General features: G+C 32.5%; 1 protein-coding gene across 1 annotated transcript; it reads left to right on the top strand.

The window, feature by feature from the left end:
- The first annotated feature begins 342 nt into the window (after positions 1-342).
- On the top strand, positions 343-1,230 carry LOC122402224 (achaete-scute complex protein T3-like). Its single transcript, XM_043404836.1, has one exon. The coding sequence runs from the start codon at positions 343-345 to the stop codon at positions 1,228-1,230; it is 888 nt and encodes a 295-aa protein (XP_043260771.1).
- The last annotated feature ends 18,635 nt before the right edge of the window (positions 1,231-19,865 follow it).

The raw sequence follows: 19,865 nt of genomic DNA, 5'->3' as shown, positions 1-19,865 counted from the left end.
GATCGAGTATGGGGCCCCATGGAGGGGATAGGCGCGTGCCCGCCCTGGCTATATAAGGCCTCGAACCCTTCTTTGCAAGGCATTTCGGGAGCCAGGTCCGTACCATCTGCATCGTTAGGGCGCGGAGTTCAGTTTCTCCACGTTTAACCTAACCGCCGGTATATCGTTTCCTCGCGTTCGTCGCGTATACGCTTTGCAAAAGAGGGTCAAGCTGCCACGGCGACCGGTAGCCCGTAGTCGGATACACGGAGGACTCTATTCTCGAAGGTCACCTGGCACGCGCTGCCGTGCACTCCTTCTCTCGTAGTGGGGGGGTGGGGGTGGGGGAATCGGATCAGTGATATGACCTTAGTGGGATCCAAGGAGGGGAACGTATTGCCCATCATGTTGAGCGTACAGCAACAGCATCATCACCATAATCTCCATGGTTCATCGACGACCAGTGCTCAAACTCACCGGGGGAACGTGATCGTCTCCACCAGCAGCATGTCGGCCAACGACATCAAGACGATGCAGCAACACGGTTGCAAACGTTCAAAGATCTACGGGCAGCCGACGGGGCCCTACGGCACGGTCCCCCATCAGCCAGCCTCCGTGGCTAGAAGAAACGCGCGTGAACGTAATCGTGTCAAGCAGGTGAACAATGGATTCGCGACTCTGAGGCAACACATACCCCAAAGCGTGGCGCAGGCACTCGGGGGGAGCACTGCTGGGACTCACGGCGGGTCCAGGGCTGGGAGCAAGAAGCTGTCCAAGGTGGAGACCCTCAGGATGGCCGTGGAGTACATCAGGAGTCTACAGCGTCTCCTGGAGGAGCACGACAGTGGTTCGGACATCGCCAGTGTGTCCTCGCCGACCTCCTCGCCGCCCTCGTCCACCTCCTCCTCGTCCTCGTCCACGTGTGGCTCCGGGAACGGTTTGGGAGTCGAGTCCAGCCATCATTCCCCGGAACTGAGACTCCGTGGGAACGTCAACAACGAGATCAGACATCACAGTCATCTCAGACAGAATCCCAGCCCCACGTTCGTCCCTGCACCCTGCTCGGAGGCGTCCAGCTCACCGACGCCCAGCTTCGTCTCGGAGGGATCCTCAGCAGGCAGCCAGGGCTACGGGGGCACATCGGGCACCCTCTACGCGACACACTCAGACGGTTACGATAATTACGAGCCCATGAGCCCGGAAGACGAGGAACTGTTGGACGTTATCTCCTGGTGGCAACAGAGTCAATGAGCCCGTGAAGGCCTACGCCTTTTCATCCCTGATTTTCAACCAAGGTTAGTGTCACTGGTGATTCACGGTATTATTTATGGTTGAACTGCTCGATTATGGTGTATTTAAAATCGGAGAATGTTAGGTTGTTCGTTTTGTTAGGAGGAACTGTACTATTTCAGAAATTTTGATTTTGACCTTTTTTCAAGATTTGGTTTAGTACATTGTGGTATGTTTTTAGTAGTTTTTACCACTTTTGGTCGTTTTGGTGTCTTTAGTGTGTTTTAGTGGCTGGTCCATTGAGCATTTGTGTTTATTTTTATTAGAAATTTTGAATTAGAATTTTTTTATAAGAGAACGAACAGTAAATTTGTAAAATTCCAGTCTAGGCAATTTTTTACAATTTTTATTAGAAATTGAGAATAATTTTGATTATTTCGGTAGTTCTAGCATTAATAAATTATTTGAGAATTTAGATAGGATTATTTCATTATCTAAACACTATATAGTGTCAAGTCTGTATATTTTCATATTTTCCATTAAATTAGTGTCTTCAATTTCTAATATTTTTTTCTTAATTTTTGCATATATATAGAAGAAAATTTTTTGTAAAAATCTCACTCCAGTAAATTTTTTACAATTTATATATAAAAAATTGTAAATAATTTTCCACTGTTCGAGTTTTCGAAAATTGAGGTTTTCCAGTGTTTTAAGTTTGAAAAATTAATTTTCGTATGGTTTTTCGGTTGTTTAACGTCGAGACTGGTTTTTTTTTTTTTTTTTTAAATGTTTCTCACCTCCCTCGCTCGTCGACCGTAAATTCTGTCCCCGTGAGGTAACATCCGCGTTACCGAGGAAGTTCAAAGAAGTTTCCCCGACCAGATTTGTGACCTTGCCCCATCACAATGGCGCGCGCGACCCCTCGCTGAAACTCCAGCCATTCAAATCGCAGACTCCATTCAAAGGGGCACCGAGTATACATTCGAGAAGCGACGCTTTTGTGCGCGATTTCTTTCACTCTGCACCAACACGCGTCCCCTCTACGTCTGTGCGTTCTTCTACCGTTTTATCATCCCTCCAACACCCCTCGAACTTTCCTTCGATCTTCGCTTCTCTTCAATTTTTACCACCTCGACAGAAACTGTCTCGAAAAATTCTGCTCACTTTTCTAGGAATACAAGTCTTTTTTTTTTTAATTTTATGCACTCGATTATAATCGAACGATCGTTCGATATAGTTCGATTATAATCGTTGTCAGGGGTTCTCTAACTGGTCGATGATTTTTACTTTAGAAATTTGTAAGTTTTCATCTCTCTTGGAGTAGAATTCTTTGTTTTTTGAAAATTGTGATGCATTCGTTTGATTATAGTGACTCTGTCAGTGGTTCTCAAATTGGTCGATGATTTTTACTTTAGAAATTTGTAACTTTTCACCTCTCTTGGAGTAGAATTTTTTTTTTTTGGAAAACAGTGATGCATTTGTTTGATTTGTTTGATAGTGACTCTGTCAGTGGTTCTCAAATTGATTGATAATTTTGCCTTTAGAAACACGTAATTTTTCACTTTTCTAGGAATACAATTCTTTTTTTTTTTTGGAAACGTGATGCATTTGTTTGATTATAGTGACTCTGTCAGTGGTTCTCAAATTGATTGATAATTTTAACTTTCGAAATTCATAACTTTTCACTTTTCTTGGAGTAGAATTCTTTTTTTTTTTTGGAAAACTGTGATGCATTTGTTTGATTATAGTGACTCTGTCAGGGGTTCTCAAATTGGTCGATGATTTTAACTTTCGAAACTCGTAACTTTTCACTTCTCTTGGAGTAGAATTCTTCTTTTTTTTTTGGAAAACTGTGATGCATTTGTTTGATTATATGTGACTCTGTCAGTGGTTCTCAAATTTATCGATAATTTTCACGTTCGATATTCCTAATTTTTCACCTCTTTTGAATTACAATTTTTTTATTTCTAACGAAGAAGGATTCTTGCTCGATTATGATGACTGTCAGTGGTTCTCAAATTGCTTGATACTTTTGATTTCCAAAATTCGTAACTTTTCACCTATCTCAAATTACAATTTTTTTTCTTAACAAAGAAGGATTCTTGTTTGATTATGATATGATGACTGCCAGTGGTTCTCAAATTGCTTGATACTTTTGATTTCCAAAATTCGTAACTTTTCACCTATCTTGAATTGCAATTTTTTGTTTAATGTGATGGATTTTTGCTTGATTAGGATGACTGCCAGTGATTCTCAAATTGCTTGATACTTTTGATTCCCAAAATTCGTAACTTTTCACCTATCTTGAATTGCAATTTTTTGTTTAATGTGATGGATTTTTGCTTGATTATGATGACTGTCAGTGGTTCTCAGATTACCTAATAATTTTGATTTTCAGAAATTCCTCCCTTATCACCTCTCTCAAATGACAATATTTTTTCTTAACAAAGAAGAACTCTTGCTCGATTATGACGACTGTCAGTGGTTCTCAGATTGCTCGATAATTTTGATTTACGTAAATTCGTAACGTTCCCGTGAACATTTCATTTCTCGGTTCGTTACTCCTCTCCCTCGGGCGAGAGACGATTTCCCCTGCTGCGTTTAACCTGAATGCATCTTTCAGGATATTTCAGTCTCCCTTTTGTGGGTTTTTCAACCGGTACTACGCCATTCTTTCGTCTCTGTCGGTGCTCCGCTCCTTCGATTTCTTCTTTTTCGTTTTGTCCCGGCAGAAAGTCCCTTCCAGTAAAACCGCCCTTACCTGAAATCATCCCCTGTATACCTGTACCGTCTCCTACCCGACCTCCACTCCCGATTTCGTACGGGAATAAATTTATAAACTGGTATCCACGCACGTACAAATGGCTGAAATCGTTGGCGATCGTTGAAATCACTCGATAACTAAAAAAAATAAATAAAAAACAATTTGAACTGTTCTTTCAACTATTTTTCTCCTGTTTCAGAAGTCAGTGGGCGAAAGAAAGGACCAAGGAGAGGACAAACAGCGGCTGTTTCCACTAACTGTGATCTAGTCATATCAATAATAGTGTACAGATGTAATTTTGTTTAAAAGCGCGTCGTTTTTGTCTGTAGATTAGCCCTTTGTTTCTCGACACACCTAAACACTTAAGCAACCTTTCCCTACGACGATTGCTGTAAATAAGAGAACCCAAGAATGTCGTATCGACATTAAATCGCGCCCTAGAAGGGCGCAGCATTCCAGAGTGCCTTTTTGCAAAACGATCTTCAAACGTTCGATACCACGATTTTCTTCCCATTTTTAACCGTATCGAACGAAAATTTACAATATTTCATTTTTTTTTTCGTAAAGTCTCGCGACGCTGGAAGAACTGATTGTAAATTTTACGAACGTTATCAACGATTCGGGTATTTATAAATTTTCGACGATTATTTAACCACAACGTGGATTGTAACGACTTGTAAACGATTTGTATTCGAATGGAAATTAAAACGGATAAATTGCATTCATTCGAGGTGGAATAAAATGAATGTTTTTTGTACATATATATTGAAAATTAATTCGTTAAATATATTGGACAACGTTATGAATAATCGAAAGTGTTTCATTTTCCCAAAATCGCAATTTCGAAAAATTTCTATATTATAAAATGAATATTTAAAATTTTTTGTTTTTGATTTGCGTCATTTTTGGGATAAATTGCATTCATTCGAGGTGGAATAAAATGAATGTTTTTTGTACATATATATTGAAAATTAATTCGTTAAATATATTGGACAACGTTATGAATAATCGAAAGTGTTTCATTTTCCCAAAATCACAATTTTTGAAAAATTTCTATATTATAAAATGAATATTTAAAATTTTTTGTTTTTGATTTGCGTCATTTTTGGGATAAATTGCATTCATTCGAGGTGGAATAAAATGAATGTTTTTTGTACATATATATTGAAAATTAATTCGTTAAATATATTGGACAACGTTATGAATAATCGAAAGTGTTTCATTTTCCCAAAATCACAATTTTTGAAAAATTTCTCTATTATAAAATGAATATTTAAAATTTTTTGTTTTCGACTTGGGTCATTTTTAGGATAAATTGCATTGATAAAGTGTTTCATTTTCCCAAACTAACAATTTTGAAAAATTTCTCTATTATAAAATGAATATTTAAAATTTTTTGTTTTCGACTTGTGTCATTTTTAGGATAATTGCATAGCAGATGAGAGTTATTGAGAGTTGGTAGAGGAGAAAACGAACAGTAAATTTATAAATTTGTAAAATTCCAGTCGAGTCAATTTTTTACTATTTCTACTAAAAATTGAGAATAATTTTGATTATTTCGGTAGTTCTAGCATCGATAATTATCTTAGAGTATCTAAACACTATATATGTATGTAGTGTCAAGTCTGCATATTTTCATATTTTCCATTAAATTGGTGTCTTCAATAACATTCTACCCTTAAATTTTTTATTGAGAGTTGGTAGAGGGATGAAATACGAGCCAAATGGAACGAAGAGGCGTTAAACTGACCCAAGATTTATTCCAAGCCAAGATTCAACGAAATTTACGTTACACCTGACTTCGTAGTAGTCAGGTACAAACCGCGATTACTCGAAAAACCGAGGCAGAGTCCTCCAGGACTGTATCATTGTTGAATAGTAACGGTACCCATAGCTGGGCAATGGCGTTTCGATTGTGGAATCGATCCTCGTCTTCAATAAACGAGCTGCAACTAGTGTCATTTCGGTTTCAGGTAGATTCGGGTTACTCGCGTAGCCTAACGGGGCCCCCGATATAGTCTTAGGTATAAGTCCCTTGGACCAGGTATCGTTCGATCGTTTGTTCGATTTTACGAAGAGGAACCGATATCGCGGACAATGGAGGAAACTAAACATTTACGAAACTGATTTATGAATTATTTTCGTTGCTGGTGTCCATGGTAGTATTTAATATTTTTATTTTAAATGGGGTAGGATGTTGAATTTTAGTGATATTGTTAGGTTTTTGGTGTGATTATAGAATTGAGGAATTTTTTTAATTATTAAATGAAGGTGTACTGGATTAGAAATTTAATGGGAATTATTTTAATTGTTTGTGTCAAGATGGTAGTCAATGTTTGTATTTTAAATTATGTAGGATGTCAAATTTTATTGATATTAGTATTCTTTTATAGTGATTGAAGAATTGAGGAATTTTTTAAATAATAAAATCAAGGTATACCGAATGACAAGTTCGATATAAATTATTTTAATTACCATTTACAGTGATTAAATAATTGAAGAATTTTTTAAATAATAAAATCAAGGTATACCAAATGACAAGTTGAATATAAATTATTTTAATTGCCAATGTGAAGATGGTATTCAATATTTTTATTTTAAAATATCAAATTTCATCCAAATTATTACCTTTTGCAGTGATTAAAGAATTGAAGAATTTTTTAAATAATAAAATAAAAGTGCACTGAATGAGAAATTTAATATGAATTATTTCAATTGCCACTGTCAAGATGGTATTCAATATTTTTATTTTAGAATGTCAAATTTTATCTATATTATTGCCTTTTGCAGTGATTAAAATATTCAAGAATTCTTTAAATAATAAAATGAAGGTGCAATGGATGACAAATTCAATATGAATTATTTTAATTACCTTTTGCAGTGATTAGAAAATTCAAGAATTTTTTAAATAATAAAATCAACGTATACTGAATGACAAGTTCGATATAAATTATTTTAATTACCATTTACAGTGATTAAATAATTGAAGAATTTTTTAAATAATAAAATCAAGGTATACCAAATGACAAGTTGAATATAAATTATTTTAATTGCCAATGTGAAGATGGTATTCAATATTTTTATTTTAAAATATCAAACTTTATCCAAATTATTACCTTTTGCAGTGATTAAAGGATTGAAGAATTTTTTAAATAATAAAATAAAAGTGCACTGAATGAGAAATTTAATATGAATTATTTCAATTGCCACTGTCAAGATGGTATTCAATATTTTTATTTTAGAATGTCAAATTTTATCTATATTATTGCCGTTTGCAGTGATTAAAATATTCAAGAATTCTTTAAATAATAAAATGAAGGTGCAATGGATGACAAATTCAATATGAATTATTTTAATTACCTTTTGCAGTGATTAGAAAATTCAAGAATTTTTTAAATAATAAAATCAAGGTATACTGAATGACAAGTTCGATATAAATTATTTTAATTACCATTTACAGTGGTTAAATAATTGAAGAATTTTTTAAATAATAAAATCAAGGTATACCAAATGACAAGTTGAATATAAATTATTTTAATTGCCAATGTGAAGATGGTATTCAATATTTTTATTTTAAAATATCAAACTTTATCCAAATTATTACCCTTTGCAGTGATTAAAGAATTGAAGAATTTTTTAAATAATAAAATAAAAGTGCACTGAATGAGAAATTTAATATGAATTATTTCAATTGCCACTGTCAAGATGGTATTCCATATTTTTATTTTAGAATGTCAAATTTTATCTATATTATTGCCTTTTGCAGTGATTAAAATATTCAAGAATTCTTTAAATAATAAAATGAAGGTGCAATGGATGACAAATTCAATATGAATTATTTTAATTACCTTTTGCAGTGATTAGAAAATTCAAGAATTTTTTAAATAATAAAATCAACGTATACTGAATGACAAGTTCGATATAAATTATTTTAATTACCATTTACAGTGGTTAAATAATTGAAGAATTTTTTAAATAATAAAATCAAGGTATACCAAATGACAAGTTGAATATAAATTATTTTAATTGCCAATGTGAAGATGGTATTCAATATTTTTATTTTAAAATATCAAACTTTATCCAAATTATTACCTTTTGCAGTGATTAAAGAATTGAAGAATTTTTTAAATAATAAAATAAAAGTGCACTGAATGAGAAATTTAATATGAATTATTTCAATTGCCACTGTCAAGATGGTATTCCATATTTTTATTTTAGAATGTCAAATTTTATCTATATTATTGCCGTTTGCAGTGATTAAAATATTCAAGAATTCTTTAAATAATAAAATGAAGGTGCAATGGATGACAAATTCAATATGAATTATTTTAATTACCTTTTTCAGTGATTAGAAAATTCAAGAATTTTTTAAATAATAAAATCAACGTATACCGAATGACAAGTTCGATATAAATTATTTTAATTACCATTTACAGTGATTAAATAATTGAAGAATTTTTTAAATAATAAAATCAAGGTATACCAAATGACAAGTTGAATATAAATTATTTTAATTGCCAATGTGAAGATGGTATTCAATATTTTTATTTTAAAATATCAAACTTTATCCAAATTATTACCTTTTGCAGTGATTAAAGGATTGAAGAATTTTTTAAATAATAAAATAAAAGTGCACTGAATGAGAAATTTAATATGAATTATTTCAATTGCCACTGTCAAGATGGTATTCAATATTTTTATTTTAGAATGTCAAATTTTATCTATATTATTGCCGTTTGCAGTGATTAAAATATTCAAGAATTCTTTAAATAATAAAATGAAGGTGCAATGGATGACAAATTCAATATGAATTATTTTAATTACCTTTTTCAGTGATTAGAAAATTCAAGAATTTTTTAAATAATAAAATCAAGGTATACTGAATGACAAGTTCGATATAAATTATTTTAATTACCATTTACAGTGATTAAATAATTGAAGAATTTTTTAAATAATAAAATCAAGGTATACCAAATGACAAGTTGAATATAAATTATTTTAATTGCCAATGTGAAGATGGTATTCAATATTTTTATTTTAAAATATCAAACTTTATCCAAATTATTACCTTTTGCAGTGATTAAAGGATTGAAGAATTTTTTAAATAATAAAATAAAAGTGCACTGAATGAGAAATTTAATATGAATTATTTCAATTGCCACTGTCAAGATGGTATTCAATATTTTTATTTTAGAATGTCAAATTTTATCTATATTATTGCCGTTTGCAGTGATTAAAATATTCAAGAATTCTTTAAATAATAAAATGAAGGTGCAATGGATGACAAATTCAATATGAATTATTTTAATTACCTTTTTCAGTGATTAGAAAATTCAAGAATTTTTTAAATAATAAAATCAAGGTATACTGAATGACAAGTTCGATATAAATTATTTTAATTACCATTTACAGTGGTTAAATAATTGAAGAATTTTTTAAATAATAAAATCAAGTTATACCAAATGACAAGTTGAATATAAATTATTTTAATTGCCAATGTGAAGATGGTATTCAATATTTTTATTTTAAAATATCAAACTTTATCCAAATTATTACCTTTTGCAGTGATTAAAGGATTGAAGAATTTTTTAAATAATAAAATAAAAGTGCACTGAATGAGAAATTTAATATGAATTATTTCAATTGCCACTGTCAAGATGGTATTCAATATTTTTATTTTAGAATGTCAAATTTTATCTATATTATTGCCTTTTGCAGTGATTAAAATATTCAAGAATTCTTTAAATAATAAAATGAAGGTGCAATGGATGACAAATTCAATATGAATTATTTTAATTACCTTTTTCAGTGATTAGAAAATTCAAGAATTTTTTAAATAATAAAATCAAGGTATACTGAATGACAAGTTCGATATAAATTATTTTAATTACCATTTACAGTGGTTAAATAATTGAAGAATTTTTTAAATAATAAAATCAAGGTATACCAAATGACAAGTTGAATATAAATTATTTTAATTGCCAATGTGAAGATGGTATTCAATATTTTTATTTTAAAATATCAAACTTTATCCAAATTATTACCCTTTGCAGTGATTAAAGAATTGAAGAATTTTTTAAATAATAAAATAAAAGTGCACTGAATGAGAAATTTAATATGAATTATTTCAATTGCCACTGTCAAGATGGTATTCCATATTTTTATTTTAGAATGTCAAATTTTATCTATATTATTGCCGTTTGCAGTGATTAAAATATTCAAGAATTCTTTAAATAATAAAATGAAGGTGCAATGGATGACAAATTCAATATGAATTATTTTAATTACCTTTTGCAGTGATTAGAAAATTCAAGAATTTTTTAAATAATAAAATCAACGTATACTGAATGACAAGTTCGATATAAATTATTTTAATTACCATTTACAGTGATTAAATAATTGAAGAATTTTTTAAATAATAAAATCAAGGTATACCAAATGACAAGTTGAATATAAATTATTTTAATTGCCAATGTGAAGATGGTATTCAATATTTTTATTTTAAAATATCAAATTTCATCCAAATTATTACCTTTTGCAGTGATTAAAGAATTGAAGAATTTTTTAAATAATAAAATAAAAGTGCACTGAATGAGAAATTTAATATGAATTATTTCAATTGCCACTGTCAAGATGGTATTCAATATTTTTATTTTAGAATGTCAAATTTTATCTATATTATTGCCTTTTGCAGTGATTAAAATATTCAAGAATTCTTTAAATAATAAAATGAAGGTGCAATGGATGACAAATTCAATATGAATTATTTTAATTACCTTTTGCAGTGATTAGAAAATTCAAGAATTTTTTAAATAATAAAATCAACGTATACTGAATGACAAGTTCGATATAAATTATTTTAATTACCATTTACAGTGGTTAAATAATTGAAGAATTTTTTAAATAATAAAATCAAGGTATACCAAATGACAAGTTGAATATAAATTATTTTAATTGCCATTATGAAGATGGTATTCAATATTTTCATTTTTAAAATGTCTAACTTTATCCAAATTATTACCCTTTACATTGATTAAAGAATTGAAAAATGGTTTAAATAATAAAGGTACGTCGATAAAAATTGAATGCAAGAAAATTGAGATAATTCGAGATAAATACGAGCACACATAACTGATAAATCATTCGAAGCTCTCTCGACTGTGTGAAAAATGATACCATTGTGTCTTTTTCGTATTTTTATCAGACTATCTGTCTCCATACTTTGTTAAGAAGAGTAAATTCTAAATACAACTCGAGCATTGTTATTCGATATATAGGGAAGCTTTATTTATATCGTTTTATTGATCCATAAACGAAGAATTCTCTACTTTATTATAAACAAACTCTGTTTTCGAAAGAAGAGATTTTAAACAATAAAAGAAATAAACATGGGGGATGAACAAATTTAATTTATCAATTTTGTCCCGTAATTTTGGCATCCAAAATTAATTTTTTTAATTTTCACATCGAAAATGAATATTGAAAATGAAAATGAAAATGCAAATAATATTGCGTTGCATAATATTCGAGAGAATTTAATAACAATCAGATCCACATATGCATATTATAAATTAAATATACAGAGTGAATTTAAATTTTAGTTCGAAATTATAAACAAACAGTATCAATATAATATCAATATTACATTTGAATTATCACAGCAAATTTCCATCTATTTTAAATATTGATACTAACAAAAATTATTATATATTTATTTGAATATATTTTGATGAATTTTTGCAAATAATAATTAGTCAACGGAGAAATTAGTTATGTGTACGAAAAATATAGCTAAGGAACACGCCTAATGACAGACTACTTGGACCACGGACGCGATATTGCAGATGTATTTCGTACAAAGTGGGTCAATCTTGCACATTGATGTTCATACTCACGGAAACCATTAACCTACAATCGTAAAATTTAAACACCGAGTAAAAACTAAGTGTGTGTCTCAACTGTCTCGATATATAATTTCGTCTCTACTGCCCCGAAAATATTCGTAACATTGCCTGAATATTTCAGGAAAATATGGTTCAAGATATTTAATATTTGGGGAAAATTTCTTGACCATAGATTTATGGAAAAAAAGTTAACATTTAAGGAAAAGGAATTTTTATCAAAATTTTTCTGACAATCGAAATTCGAATTAAAATTACTAATAATGAATAAGCAGATATCGATTATATTTATTGGTCAGTCGATAGGGGAGCATTAAAGTGACAAAATATAGTTGGTAGTATTTTATACAAAATTTAAATTCGTGTTTTTTAAAAAAGAATTTTTACCAAAATTTTCTGACAACAAAATTCGAATTAAAATTATTAATGATTTATAAACGACTCGATTCTATTTATTGGTGACTTAGGGGACCATCGAAGCAACGAAGTATAGTTAATAGTATTTTTATAAAAACTTAAAATTCGTAAGAATAAAGAATTTTAACCAAAATTTTCTGAGAAACTCGAGTTAAAATTGCTAATAATTTATAAACGAGTCAATTCTACTTATTGATGACTTAAGGGATCGTCATAGTGACAAAGTATAGTTGGTAGTATGTTATGCTTATTAACACTCTGCGTTTAGCCTCTGATTACAGTGCATTCGCGTCCACCGATTCTGATTTACGTGTTTTGCGGTTCCGAAAATCGAGGAAGACTTTCGACATAAAAATTACTGTAATTCCGGAGCAGGCTATTTACTCAAAAACCACAAGGACATTGACAGGGATAATGGGGAAGGACTCCGCCCTCCTGCGCTCGCTTTCAAAGCAAGAATTTATCCTCCAACATCATATCATCTTTTGTTTATCGTCATTTCTAACGTTTTGGTAAATTGTCCTACCAGAAGTTTCCAATTTTTCGAAAAATGGTCCCAGTAGACTATTATTATATTATTACATATACTATTATTAACAAAAAAATGCAATTTGTTCCTTGAACTCGATCATTATACTCCATGAAATTATTAGTAGATTAAAGAAACTAATTCTGAATTAAATAAATCACTGATTTTTGGGGAAATATATTTTATAAAAAAATTGGAACCTTGTTAGCTCAACTTACTTCATATTTTTATGCAATTTTTGAATCGAAGAATTGACTATTTAAACGATATCAAATCAAAATTAAAAACTCTGTGAAACTCATAGTCCTTTGCAATTATTATTATTATTATTTTTTATTGTTTCATTCAACGACAAAGGTTACTTGTGAAATTTGTTAAAGAATTAAAAAATTTTAAGTATCAATTGCAAGTAACCTTTGTCTTTGAATAAAACAAGAAAAAATAATTTGTTTTCGAATGATTTTCGACTAAAAAATACGAAGGACCGTGTTCCAGCGAACGTTTAATCGACATCGAGTGTTCCGAAAGTGCAGAAATGAATGATCGTAACAGAAAAATCTGTCACTCGCGCGAACTTGAGATGTTTTCACCTTTATTACGGAACTTTCTACAAGGAAGCCAGTTTTAAATGAAATTAATGCGAACATTAATTTGGAAAGTTGTACCATTGATCGCGATTGATCGCACAGTCGGCTGCGTTTTAAAGAATATCGTTTAATACGCCAACGTGTATAAATAGTGGTCGACGAAGCGTGCGCCAGATGTCGCGAAAATAAATTTTTCCCCCCCCAAATTTCATGCGTTTATTAATCCTTGTAATTTATCCACTTTGGAGGATCGTTCTTGTTCCTTTTTTTTTATTATTATTTTATATGTATCAATGGCGATCTTTTTAATATGCTTTTCATTTAGAATTTTTCTTTTTTTGTATTCCTTTTATTTTTGTGTATGGAATTATTTAATTTGACTTATGGAGTTGAAAATATTTAAACAAATTTTATATTGTGTAGTTTGCAATGGTATAGAATCAAAATTTCATGTTGTCGATTATCTTGGAATACGATTTTTTTTTTAATTAAAATATATGTTTTATGAATTTAATAATCATTGTTAGGAAATAATATTTATGTGTTTTTTTAATTTTTAATATAGAATCTGATACCTGTTGAATTGAAAGCTAATATAAAGTTAAAATTTACCAAAATTCCAAGTTTGCAAAATTTAATTTCCAAATAAAAAAAATTAATAATTTAGTATCATTTAAATACCTTTGACTTAGAAAATAATACTTATGTGATTAATTATACCCAGAGAGGTGAACAATAAATACCCCAAAATTCCAAGTTTGAAAAATTTAATTTCCCATTAAAAAAAACTAATAATTTAGTAAAATTCAAGTATCCCAAAATTCCAAGTTTCAAAAATTTAATTTCCCAATTCAAAAAACTAATAATTTAGTATCATTTAAGTATTCCAAAATTACAAGTTTGAAAAATCTAATTTCCCAATAAAAAAACTAACAATTTAGTATCGATTGAGTATCCCAAAATTCCAAGTTTAAAAAATGCAATTTCCCCAATTAAAAAACCAATAATCCAGTATCATTTAAATACCCCAAAAATTCAAAATTGAAAAATTTAATTTCCCCCCAAAAAAACCAATAATTCACTCTCATTTAACTACCCCAAAATTCCCAATTTGACAACCTTAATTTCCCAATAAAAAAACCAATAATTTAGTAACATTTAAATACCATTTAGTATCATTTAAGTATCCCAAAAATTCCCAATTTGAAAACCTTAATTTCCCCTCCCCCAAAAAAACCAATAATTCACTATCATTCAAACACCTCGAACTTATAAAATACTTGTGCGATCGATTATACTCCCCCCAAAAAGGATTAACCGTGGTGTCGTAAAAATCGCGTCTCGAAGGACACGTTCGACGCGAAAATTCGTCAGTTTGGGTATCGTGATTATCGCGTTAACGCATTAGCGGCGTAACGTGGGTATGGGTTACTCGTGAACCACGGCTGGTGGATCATTCGAGCCAAGTAAATCCTCTTATCCGCATCGATGACGCCCGGGTGAACCACACGAGGTACACGAAGAGGAACGCGAGGACTCGCGAAGACGTACGGAGGAACGATGGAATCGCGGGGACTGGCGAACGAGTTAAAAGGACGAGGTCCTTCCACGAGGGTGCATTAACCGTACGAGAGATCCGTCTAGCTGGTAAGGATCCACCCAAGGGGGGAAGAACAACCGGTGGACACTCGTTGTGCCTTGTTACCAACACCCTCGTCCCCCTCGTGAGGACGGCGTTAAATTGGATTTAAATTTCGAGATTTATAACACCGCTGTGCGTCCAGTTCGGGGAACTCCGGCGATTTCTTTTAATCTTCACCGATGCGTGCTTGTGGCGAACACGCGTTGCACGGACGCCGGGGCAAAAGTAGACCGTGAAACGCGTCAAAATTCGCGATGCATCGACAAGAGACACCTCGCGGGATCGAATTACTCGATAAAAGTACACTGAAGACTAAAAGTTTCGCGTATAGTTCGAGATTTTTGAAAATTGGTCTGCTCTTGGGGAATGTGTTGGAATTTTTGGGTAATTGTGGGTAATTGTGGAATTGTGGGTAATTATAGTGTTGATTGTTTGATTTTTGGGATTGTTGACACATTTTTTGGGTTGATTTTCCCTTTTTTTGGTTTTTTGGATGCTTATTTTGGAAGCTTGGTATTTATTTTTAGGCGTGGTAGGGAGTTACGTATCCGCCATTTTGAATTTTGTATTGGAAGCCTTCGATTGACAGTATTCTACGAGTTGAAAATGAAAATTTTAGTAATATTTTCCAGTCATTTGAATCGTTCGTTTTATTTTTTAGGTTAGCTTTGATATTGCTTCAATTTTAATTATAGCTAGTTATAATATTAGTTTCGATTTTTAAAATTGTTGGAAGCAAATTTTCTGGGTTGATTTTCCCTTTTTTTAATTTTTTGAATGCTTATTTTGGAAGCTTGGTATTAATATTTAGGCGTGAGGTGGAGTTATATATCCGCCATTTTGAATTTTGTATTGGAAGCCTTCGAGTAATAGGATTCTACGCGTTGAAAATAAAAATTTTCGTAGTATTTTTCAGCCATTTTAATCGTTAATTTTCTTTTTTTAGGTTAGCTTTGATATTTCTTCAATTTCAATTACTAATTAATTGCTAATTATGTCAGTTTCGATTTTTAAAACTGTTGGGTACTTATTTTATGGGTTAATTTCTTTTTATAAACTCTAAATGCTTCTTATGGAAGCTTAGTATTCAATTTTAAAGGCGTTAAAGGCAGTTAATTTCTAGGAAACATATCCGCCATTTTGAATTTGATCTTAAAAGCTTCCCAAATTAACAAGATTCTACGCGTCGAAAACAAAAATTTGTGCACCATATGATTAACGTGACAACACCTTCATTATAATATATTTCAGCCATTTTAATCAATCGATTTTTTTAGGTTAGGTTTGATACTTATTCTATTACAACTATAGCCAGTTATCTCTATTAATTTTCCTAAAAAATTCTCGCCAATTTCTCATCATACCAATTTCTCATAATATTTAATTTAACACACATTGCAAACTTAAATTCAAGGAAACATGCCCGCCATTTTGAATTTGATTATAAAGCTTCCCAAAATGAACAGAACTCTACACATCTAGAAAAAGAATTTGTGCAAGAAAAATTAACGTTGCCAAACGCGTCTTCGTCGTAATATTTTTTAGTGATTTTAATCGTTCGTTTCTTAGGTTATCTTTGTAGTGGGTGTGCTTATTATGTAGATGTAGCCCGAAGCAGAGTTGTCATGTTAAGTCAGGCTGCAGCAAGAAGGGAGCGTATAATTTCAGTTGGCTTTCGTTCTGTTAACATTTTTTTCAATTCTACGCCACCCGCGGCAACTTGATTAAAAATCCAACCATATAAAATAAACGCCAGCCGCCATTTTGCATCTCGTTTGTGGCTTCGAGCATTCGTAACGTTGCCACGAACAATTTTTACCAACACTATCGTTAACTATTATTTCAATTAGTTTTAAAATAAATATTACAAAGCTAATTGCAATTAGAAAATATTCTTTCATAGTTATAACAATTTTGCAAGCCGTAATTTAATTTGAAATATTTGAAAGCAAACAGGATTAATGGTTATATAAATTCACGATAGTTTTTAGAATGCATATTACGAAAGTAGTTGCAATTAGAAAATATTTTAGAATGAAAAAAATCCGAGCATAATTTGCGCGATATATTCGAAAGTAATAAACATATTACGAAACTAGTTGCAATTAGAAAATATTCTTTCAGAGCTAAAAAATAATTTACGTGAAATGTTTGATAAATAAACAAACACAGTGGCTATAATAATTCACGATATTTAAAAAAAAAAATTCTAAAATTAGTTGCACTTAAAAAATATTCAGAGTGAAAATAACAATATTTTGTGAATTATAATTTGCATGAAATATTTGAGAGTGAATATGTACAGTGGCTGTTAATTGGTTACAGTTTTCCCCATCAGCGATTATCAGGCGTCCCCCCAGTGGAGCCTCGACAGTGGAAATAATAAATTTTCCCGGAAAGACGCACGCGAACGGAGTTTACAAGAGATGATATGTTAATTACGACGCGCCTGTAATTTATTCAAGTCCGTTTCAGCAGCATTTTACTCATCGTTTATCTCGAAAGCGAGATTTTAACCGAGTGCCAGGTCGGAAGGAACGAGTCTATAATATATTCCGCGTCGTTCGCTGTTCCCTGCTGCGGTTTCAGTCCTCCTCCTCGCCCTTTTACAATCACGCTTCACCGTCAGCGTAAACGCGTGCACGCGCAATAACTGACACGCTCCATCGAATAATTAAAACCGTAATTCCATTTCTCACGCTGCCACCAAAACTATAACATTGCACGCTATTTAAATAATCACTGAATTTTATGCTAAATTAACATATTTTTGAGTCACTTTGCAATTGACTTCCAAATATAGCGTTAATAATTTTAAATTTGATAATTAAAATTTTACTGAAATGTTGCTGGTCAGATTAAAATGTAACGTGAGTAGCTTCAGTGTGTTGGTGAGACTCTCCCGATGAAAATGAGTACAAACACGACACCATTCGGATTATTTTCAATTTTGGCTTGCTTAAATTATTTTTAGAAAATTTTGAATTATGTGAAATTAAAAATCGTTTGAATGGTGCCGTGTTTGTACTCGTCTTTACTGGGAGAATCTCGCGAATACATTGATAACACTCTCACCATATTTTTACTTACTCAAACTATGTTTGAAAAATGTTCGATTATGTAAAATTAAACAGTCGTCCGAATGGTGTCGTGTTTGTACTCGTTTTCATCGGGAGAATCTCGCTAATACGTTGGTAATACTCTCACTACATTTTGACTTACTCAAACTATTTTTGAAAAATTCTCAATTATGTAAAATGAAAGATCGTTTGAATGGTGTCGTGTTTGTACTCGTTTTCATCGGGAGAATCTCGCTAATACATTGATAACACTGTTACCACGTTATGTTTCACTCAAACTATTTTTGAAAAATTCTCAATTATGTAAAATAAAAGATCGTCCGAAAGGTGTCGTGTTTGTACTCGTTTTCATCGGGAGAACGTCGCCAATACACTGATGATACTCTCACCACATCTTAATCTGACAACTAAAATTATTCCAAGAGACAATTATAAAAGTTCCTCTCATTAGCTCGATATTGAATCAATTTTTAGTGAAATATCTCGCGATTAAGTCGGTCAACGAACCGTGGGGGCAGATATTTTCACCGGTATGTCGACCATAAATGCCTTGGTAGCGAAACGACCGGAGCAGCTCGCCTAGGGCGATCCCGTCGATCGTCAGCGTCGCGATCGTATCTCTTGCGATCGAATTCCACCCGAAAGGAGAGGAATTCTCGAGGAAGCCCCGCGCCCCACGACCACCCACGATCCTCGTGGCGAATTCGTAAAACGTGGAACCACCTTTCGACCGGAAAACTCACCGCTGCGACCGCTAAAATTGAATCAAAGTGGAAAGGAACGACGACCGCCCGCCACGATCTCTTATAAAATCGCCCTCTGTCACGATTCCTCCATTCTGTGGACCCCGGGGGGACGCTTTTCAGGGTGACTTCCGGTCGTCTACGCGACGATTTCATTAACAGTGGGGGGAAACATGGTGAACAGTGTCAAATTCAGATATATTTCTATTAGTGTTTTGAAAGTTGACTGAAGCTTTGCAGAGGGTTGTATCAACCCCCAAATATAATAATTTCTCTTTTTTCGAAGACATCTTCCACGAAACGATAAAGATGGCGGAGGAAAGATAACGAGACCTAGTTTTTACTGGTTAAGTTTGCCTCTGCGGTGGTTCTGATGTCGAGATAGAGTCGACCACCGCCATTGTCCCCCCCAAACGGAAGACAAAGCCTGGGACACAGGCCCTGATGGTCCCGGGGGATCCCCAGGAATCTGGGATAAAATCTCCAGCCACGAATAAAAACCAGCCCAGCTGAGGACTATCCAGTGATTTAGGTTAGGAACTCGATGGCTATCTGTCTCTGGGCGACTATAAACGTCACGTTTGCGATGACTCTTTTGCTAGAATAGAGGGATGCAGTCTTCAGTTTACGGAGAAACGTATTTGGAGCAGACTCACAGTGTCAAATGAAGACTCACTCCTCTTTTTCGACCCCATTTTCACTTGTACCCCCCCTTATGAAGGTGTTTCGATAAATTTTTGGAGGAAACGCGGGGTCTAGAAGGTTGAGGGCAGAGCAGGAGGATGAATCGAGGACCACGGAAGGATTTTGTGAACGAAACAGGGAACAGTTCACGTAGACTGCCAGGATGACCATAGAGTGTTACCAGCGATGACTCTTTAGCTAGAATAGGGGGATGTAGTCTTCAGTTTACGGAGAAACGTATTTGGAGGAGACTCACAGTGTCAAATGAAGACTCACTCCTCTTTTTCGACCCCATTTTCAGTTGTACCC

This window comes from Colletes gigas, unplaced genomic scaffold, assembly GCF_013123115.1.
Source record: "Colletes gigas isolate AHSC1104 unplaced genomic scaffold, ASM1312311v1 Colletes_gigas_Sc00034, whole genome shotgun sequence".
NCBI lineage: Eukaryota > Metazoa > Arthropoda > Insecta > Hymenoptera > Colletidae > Colletes > Colletes gigas.
The sequence above is the reverse complement of the archived record's forward strand: the minus strand, read 5'-3'. Positions and strand labels throughout refer to the sequence as shown.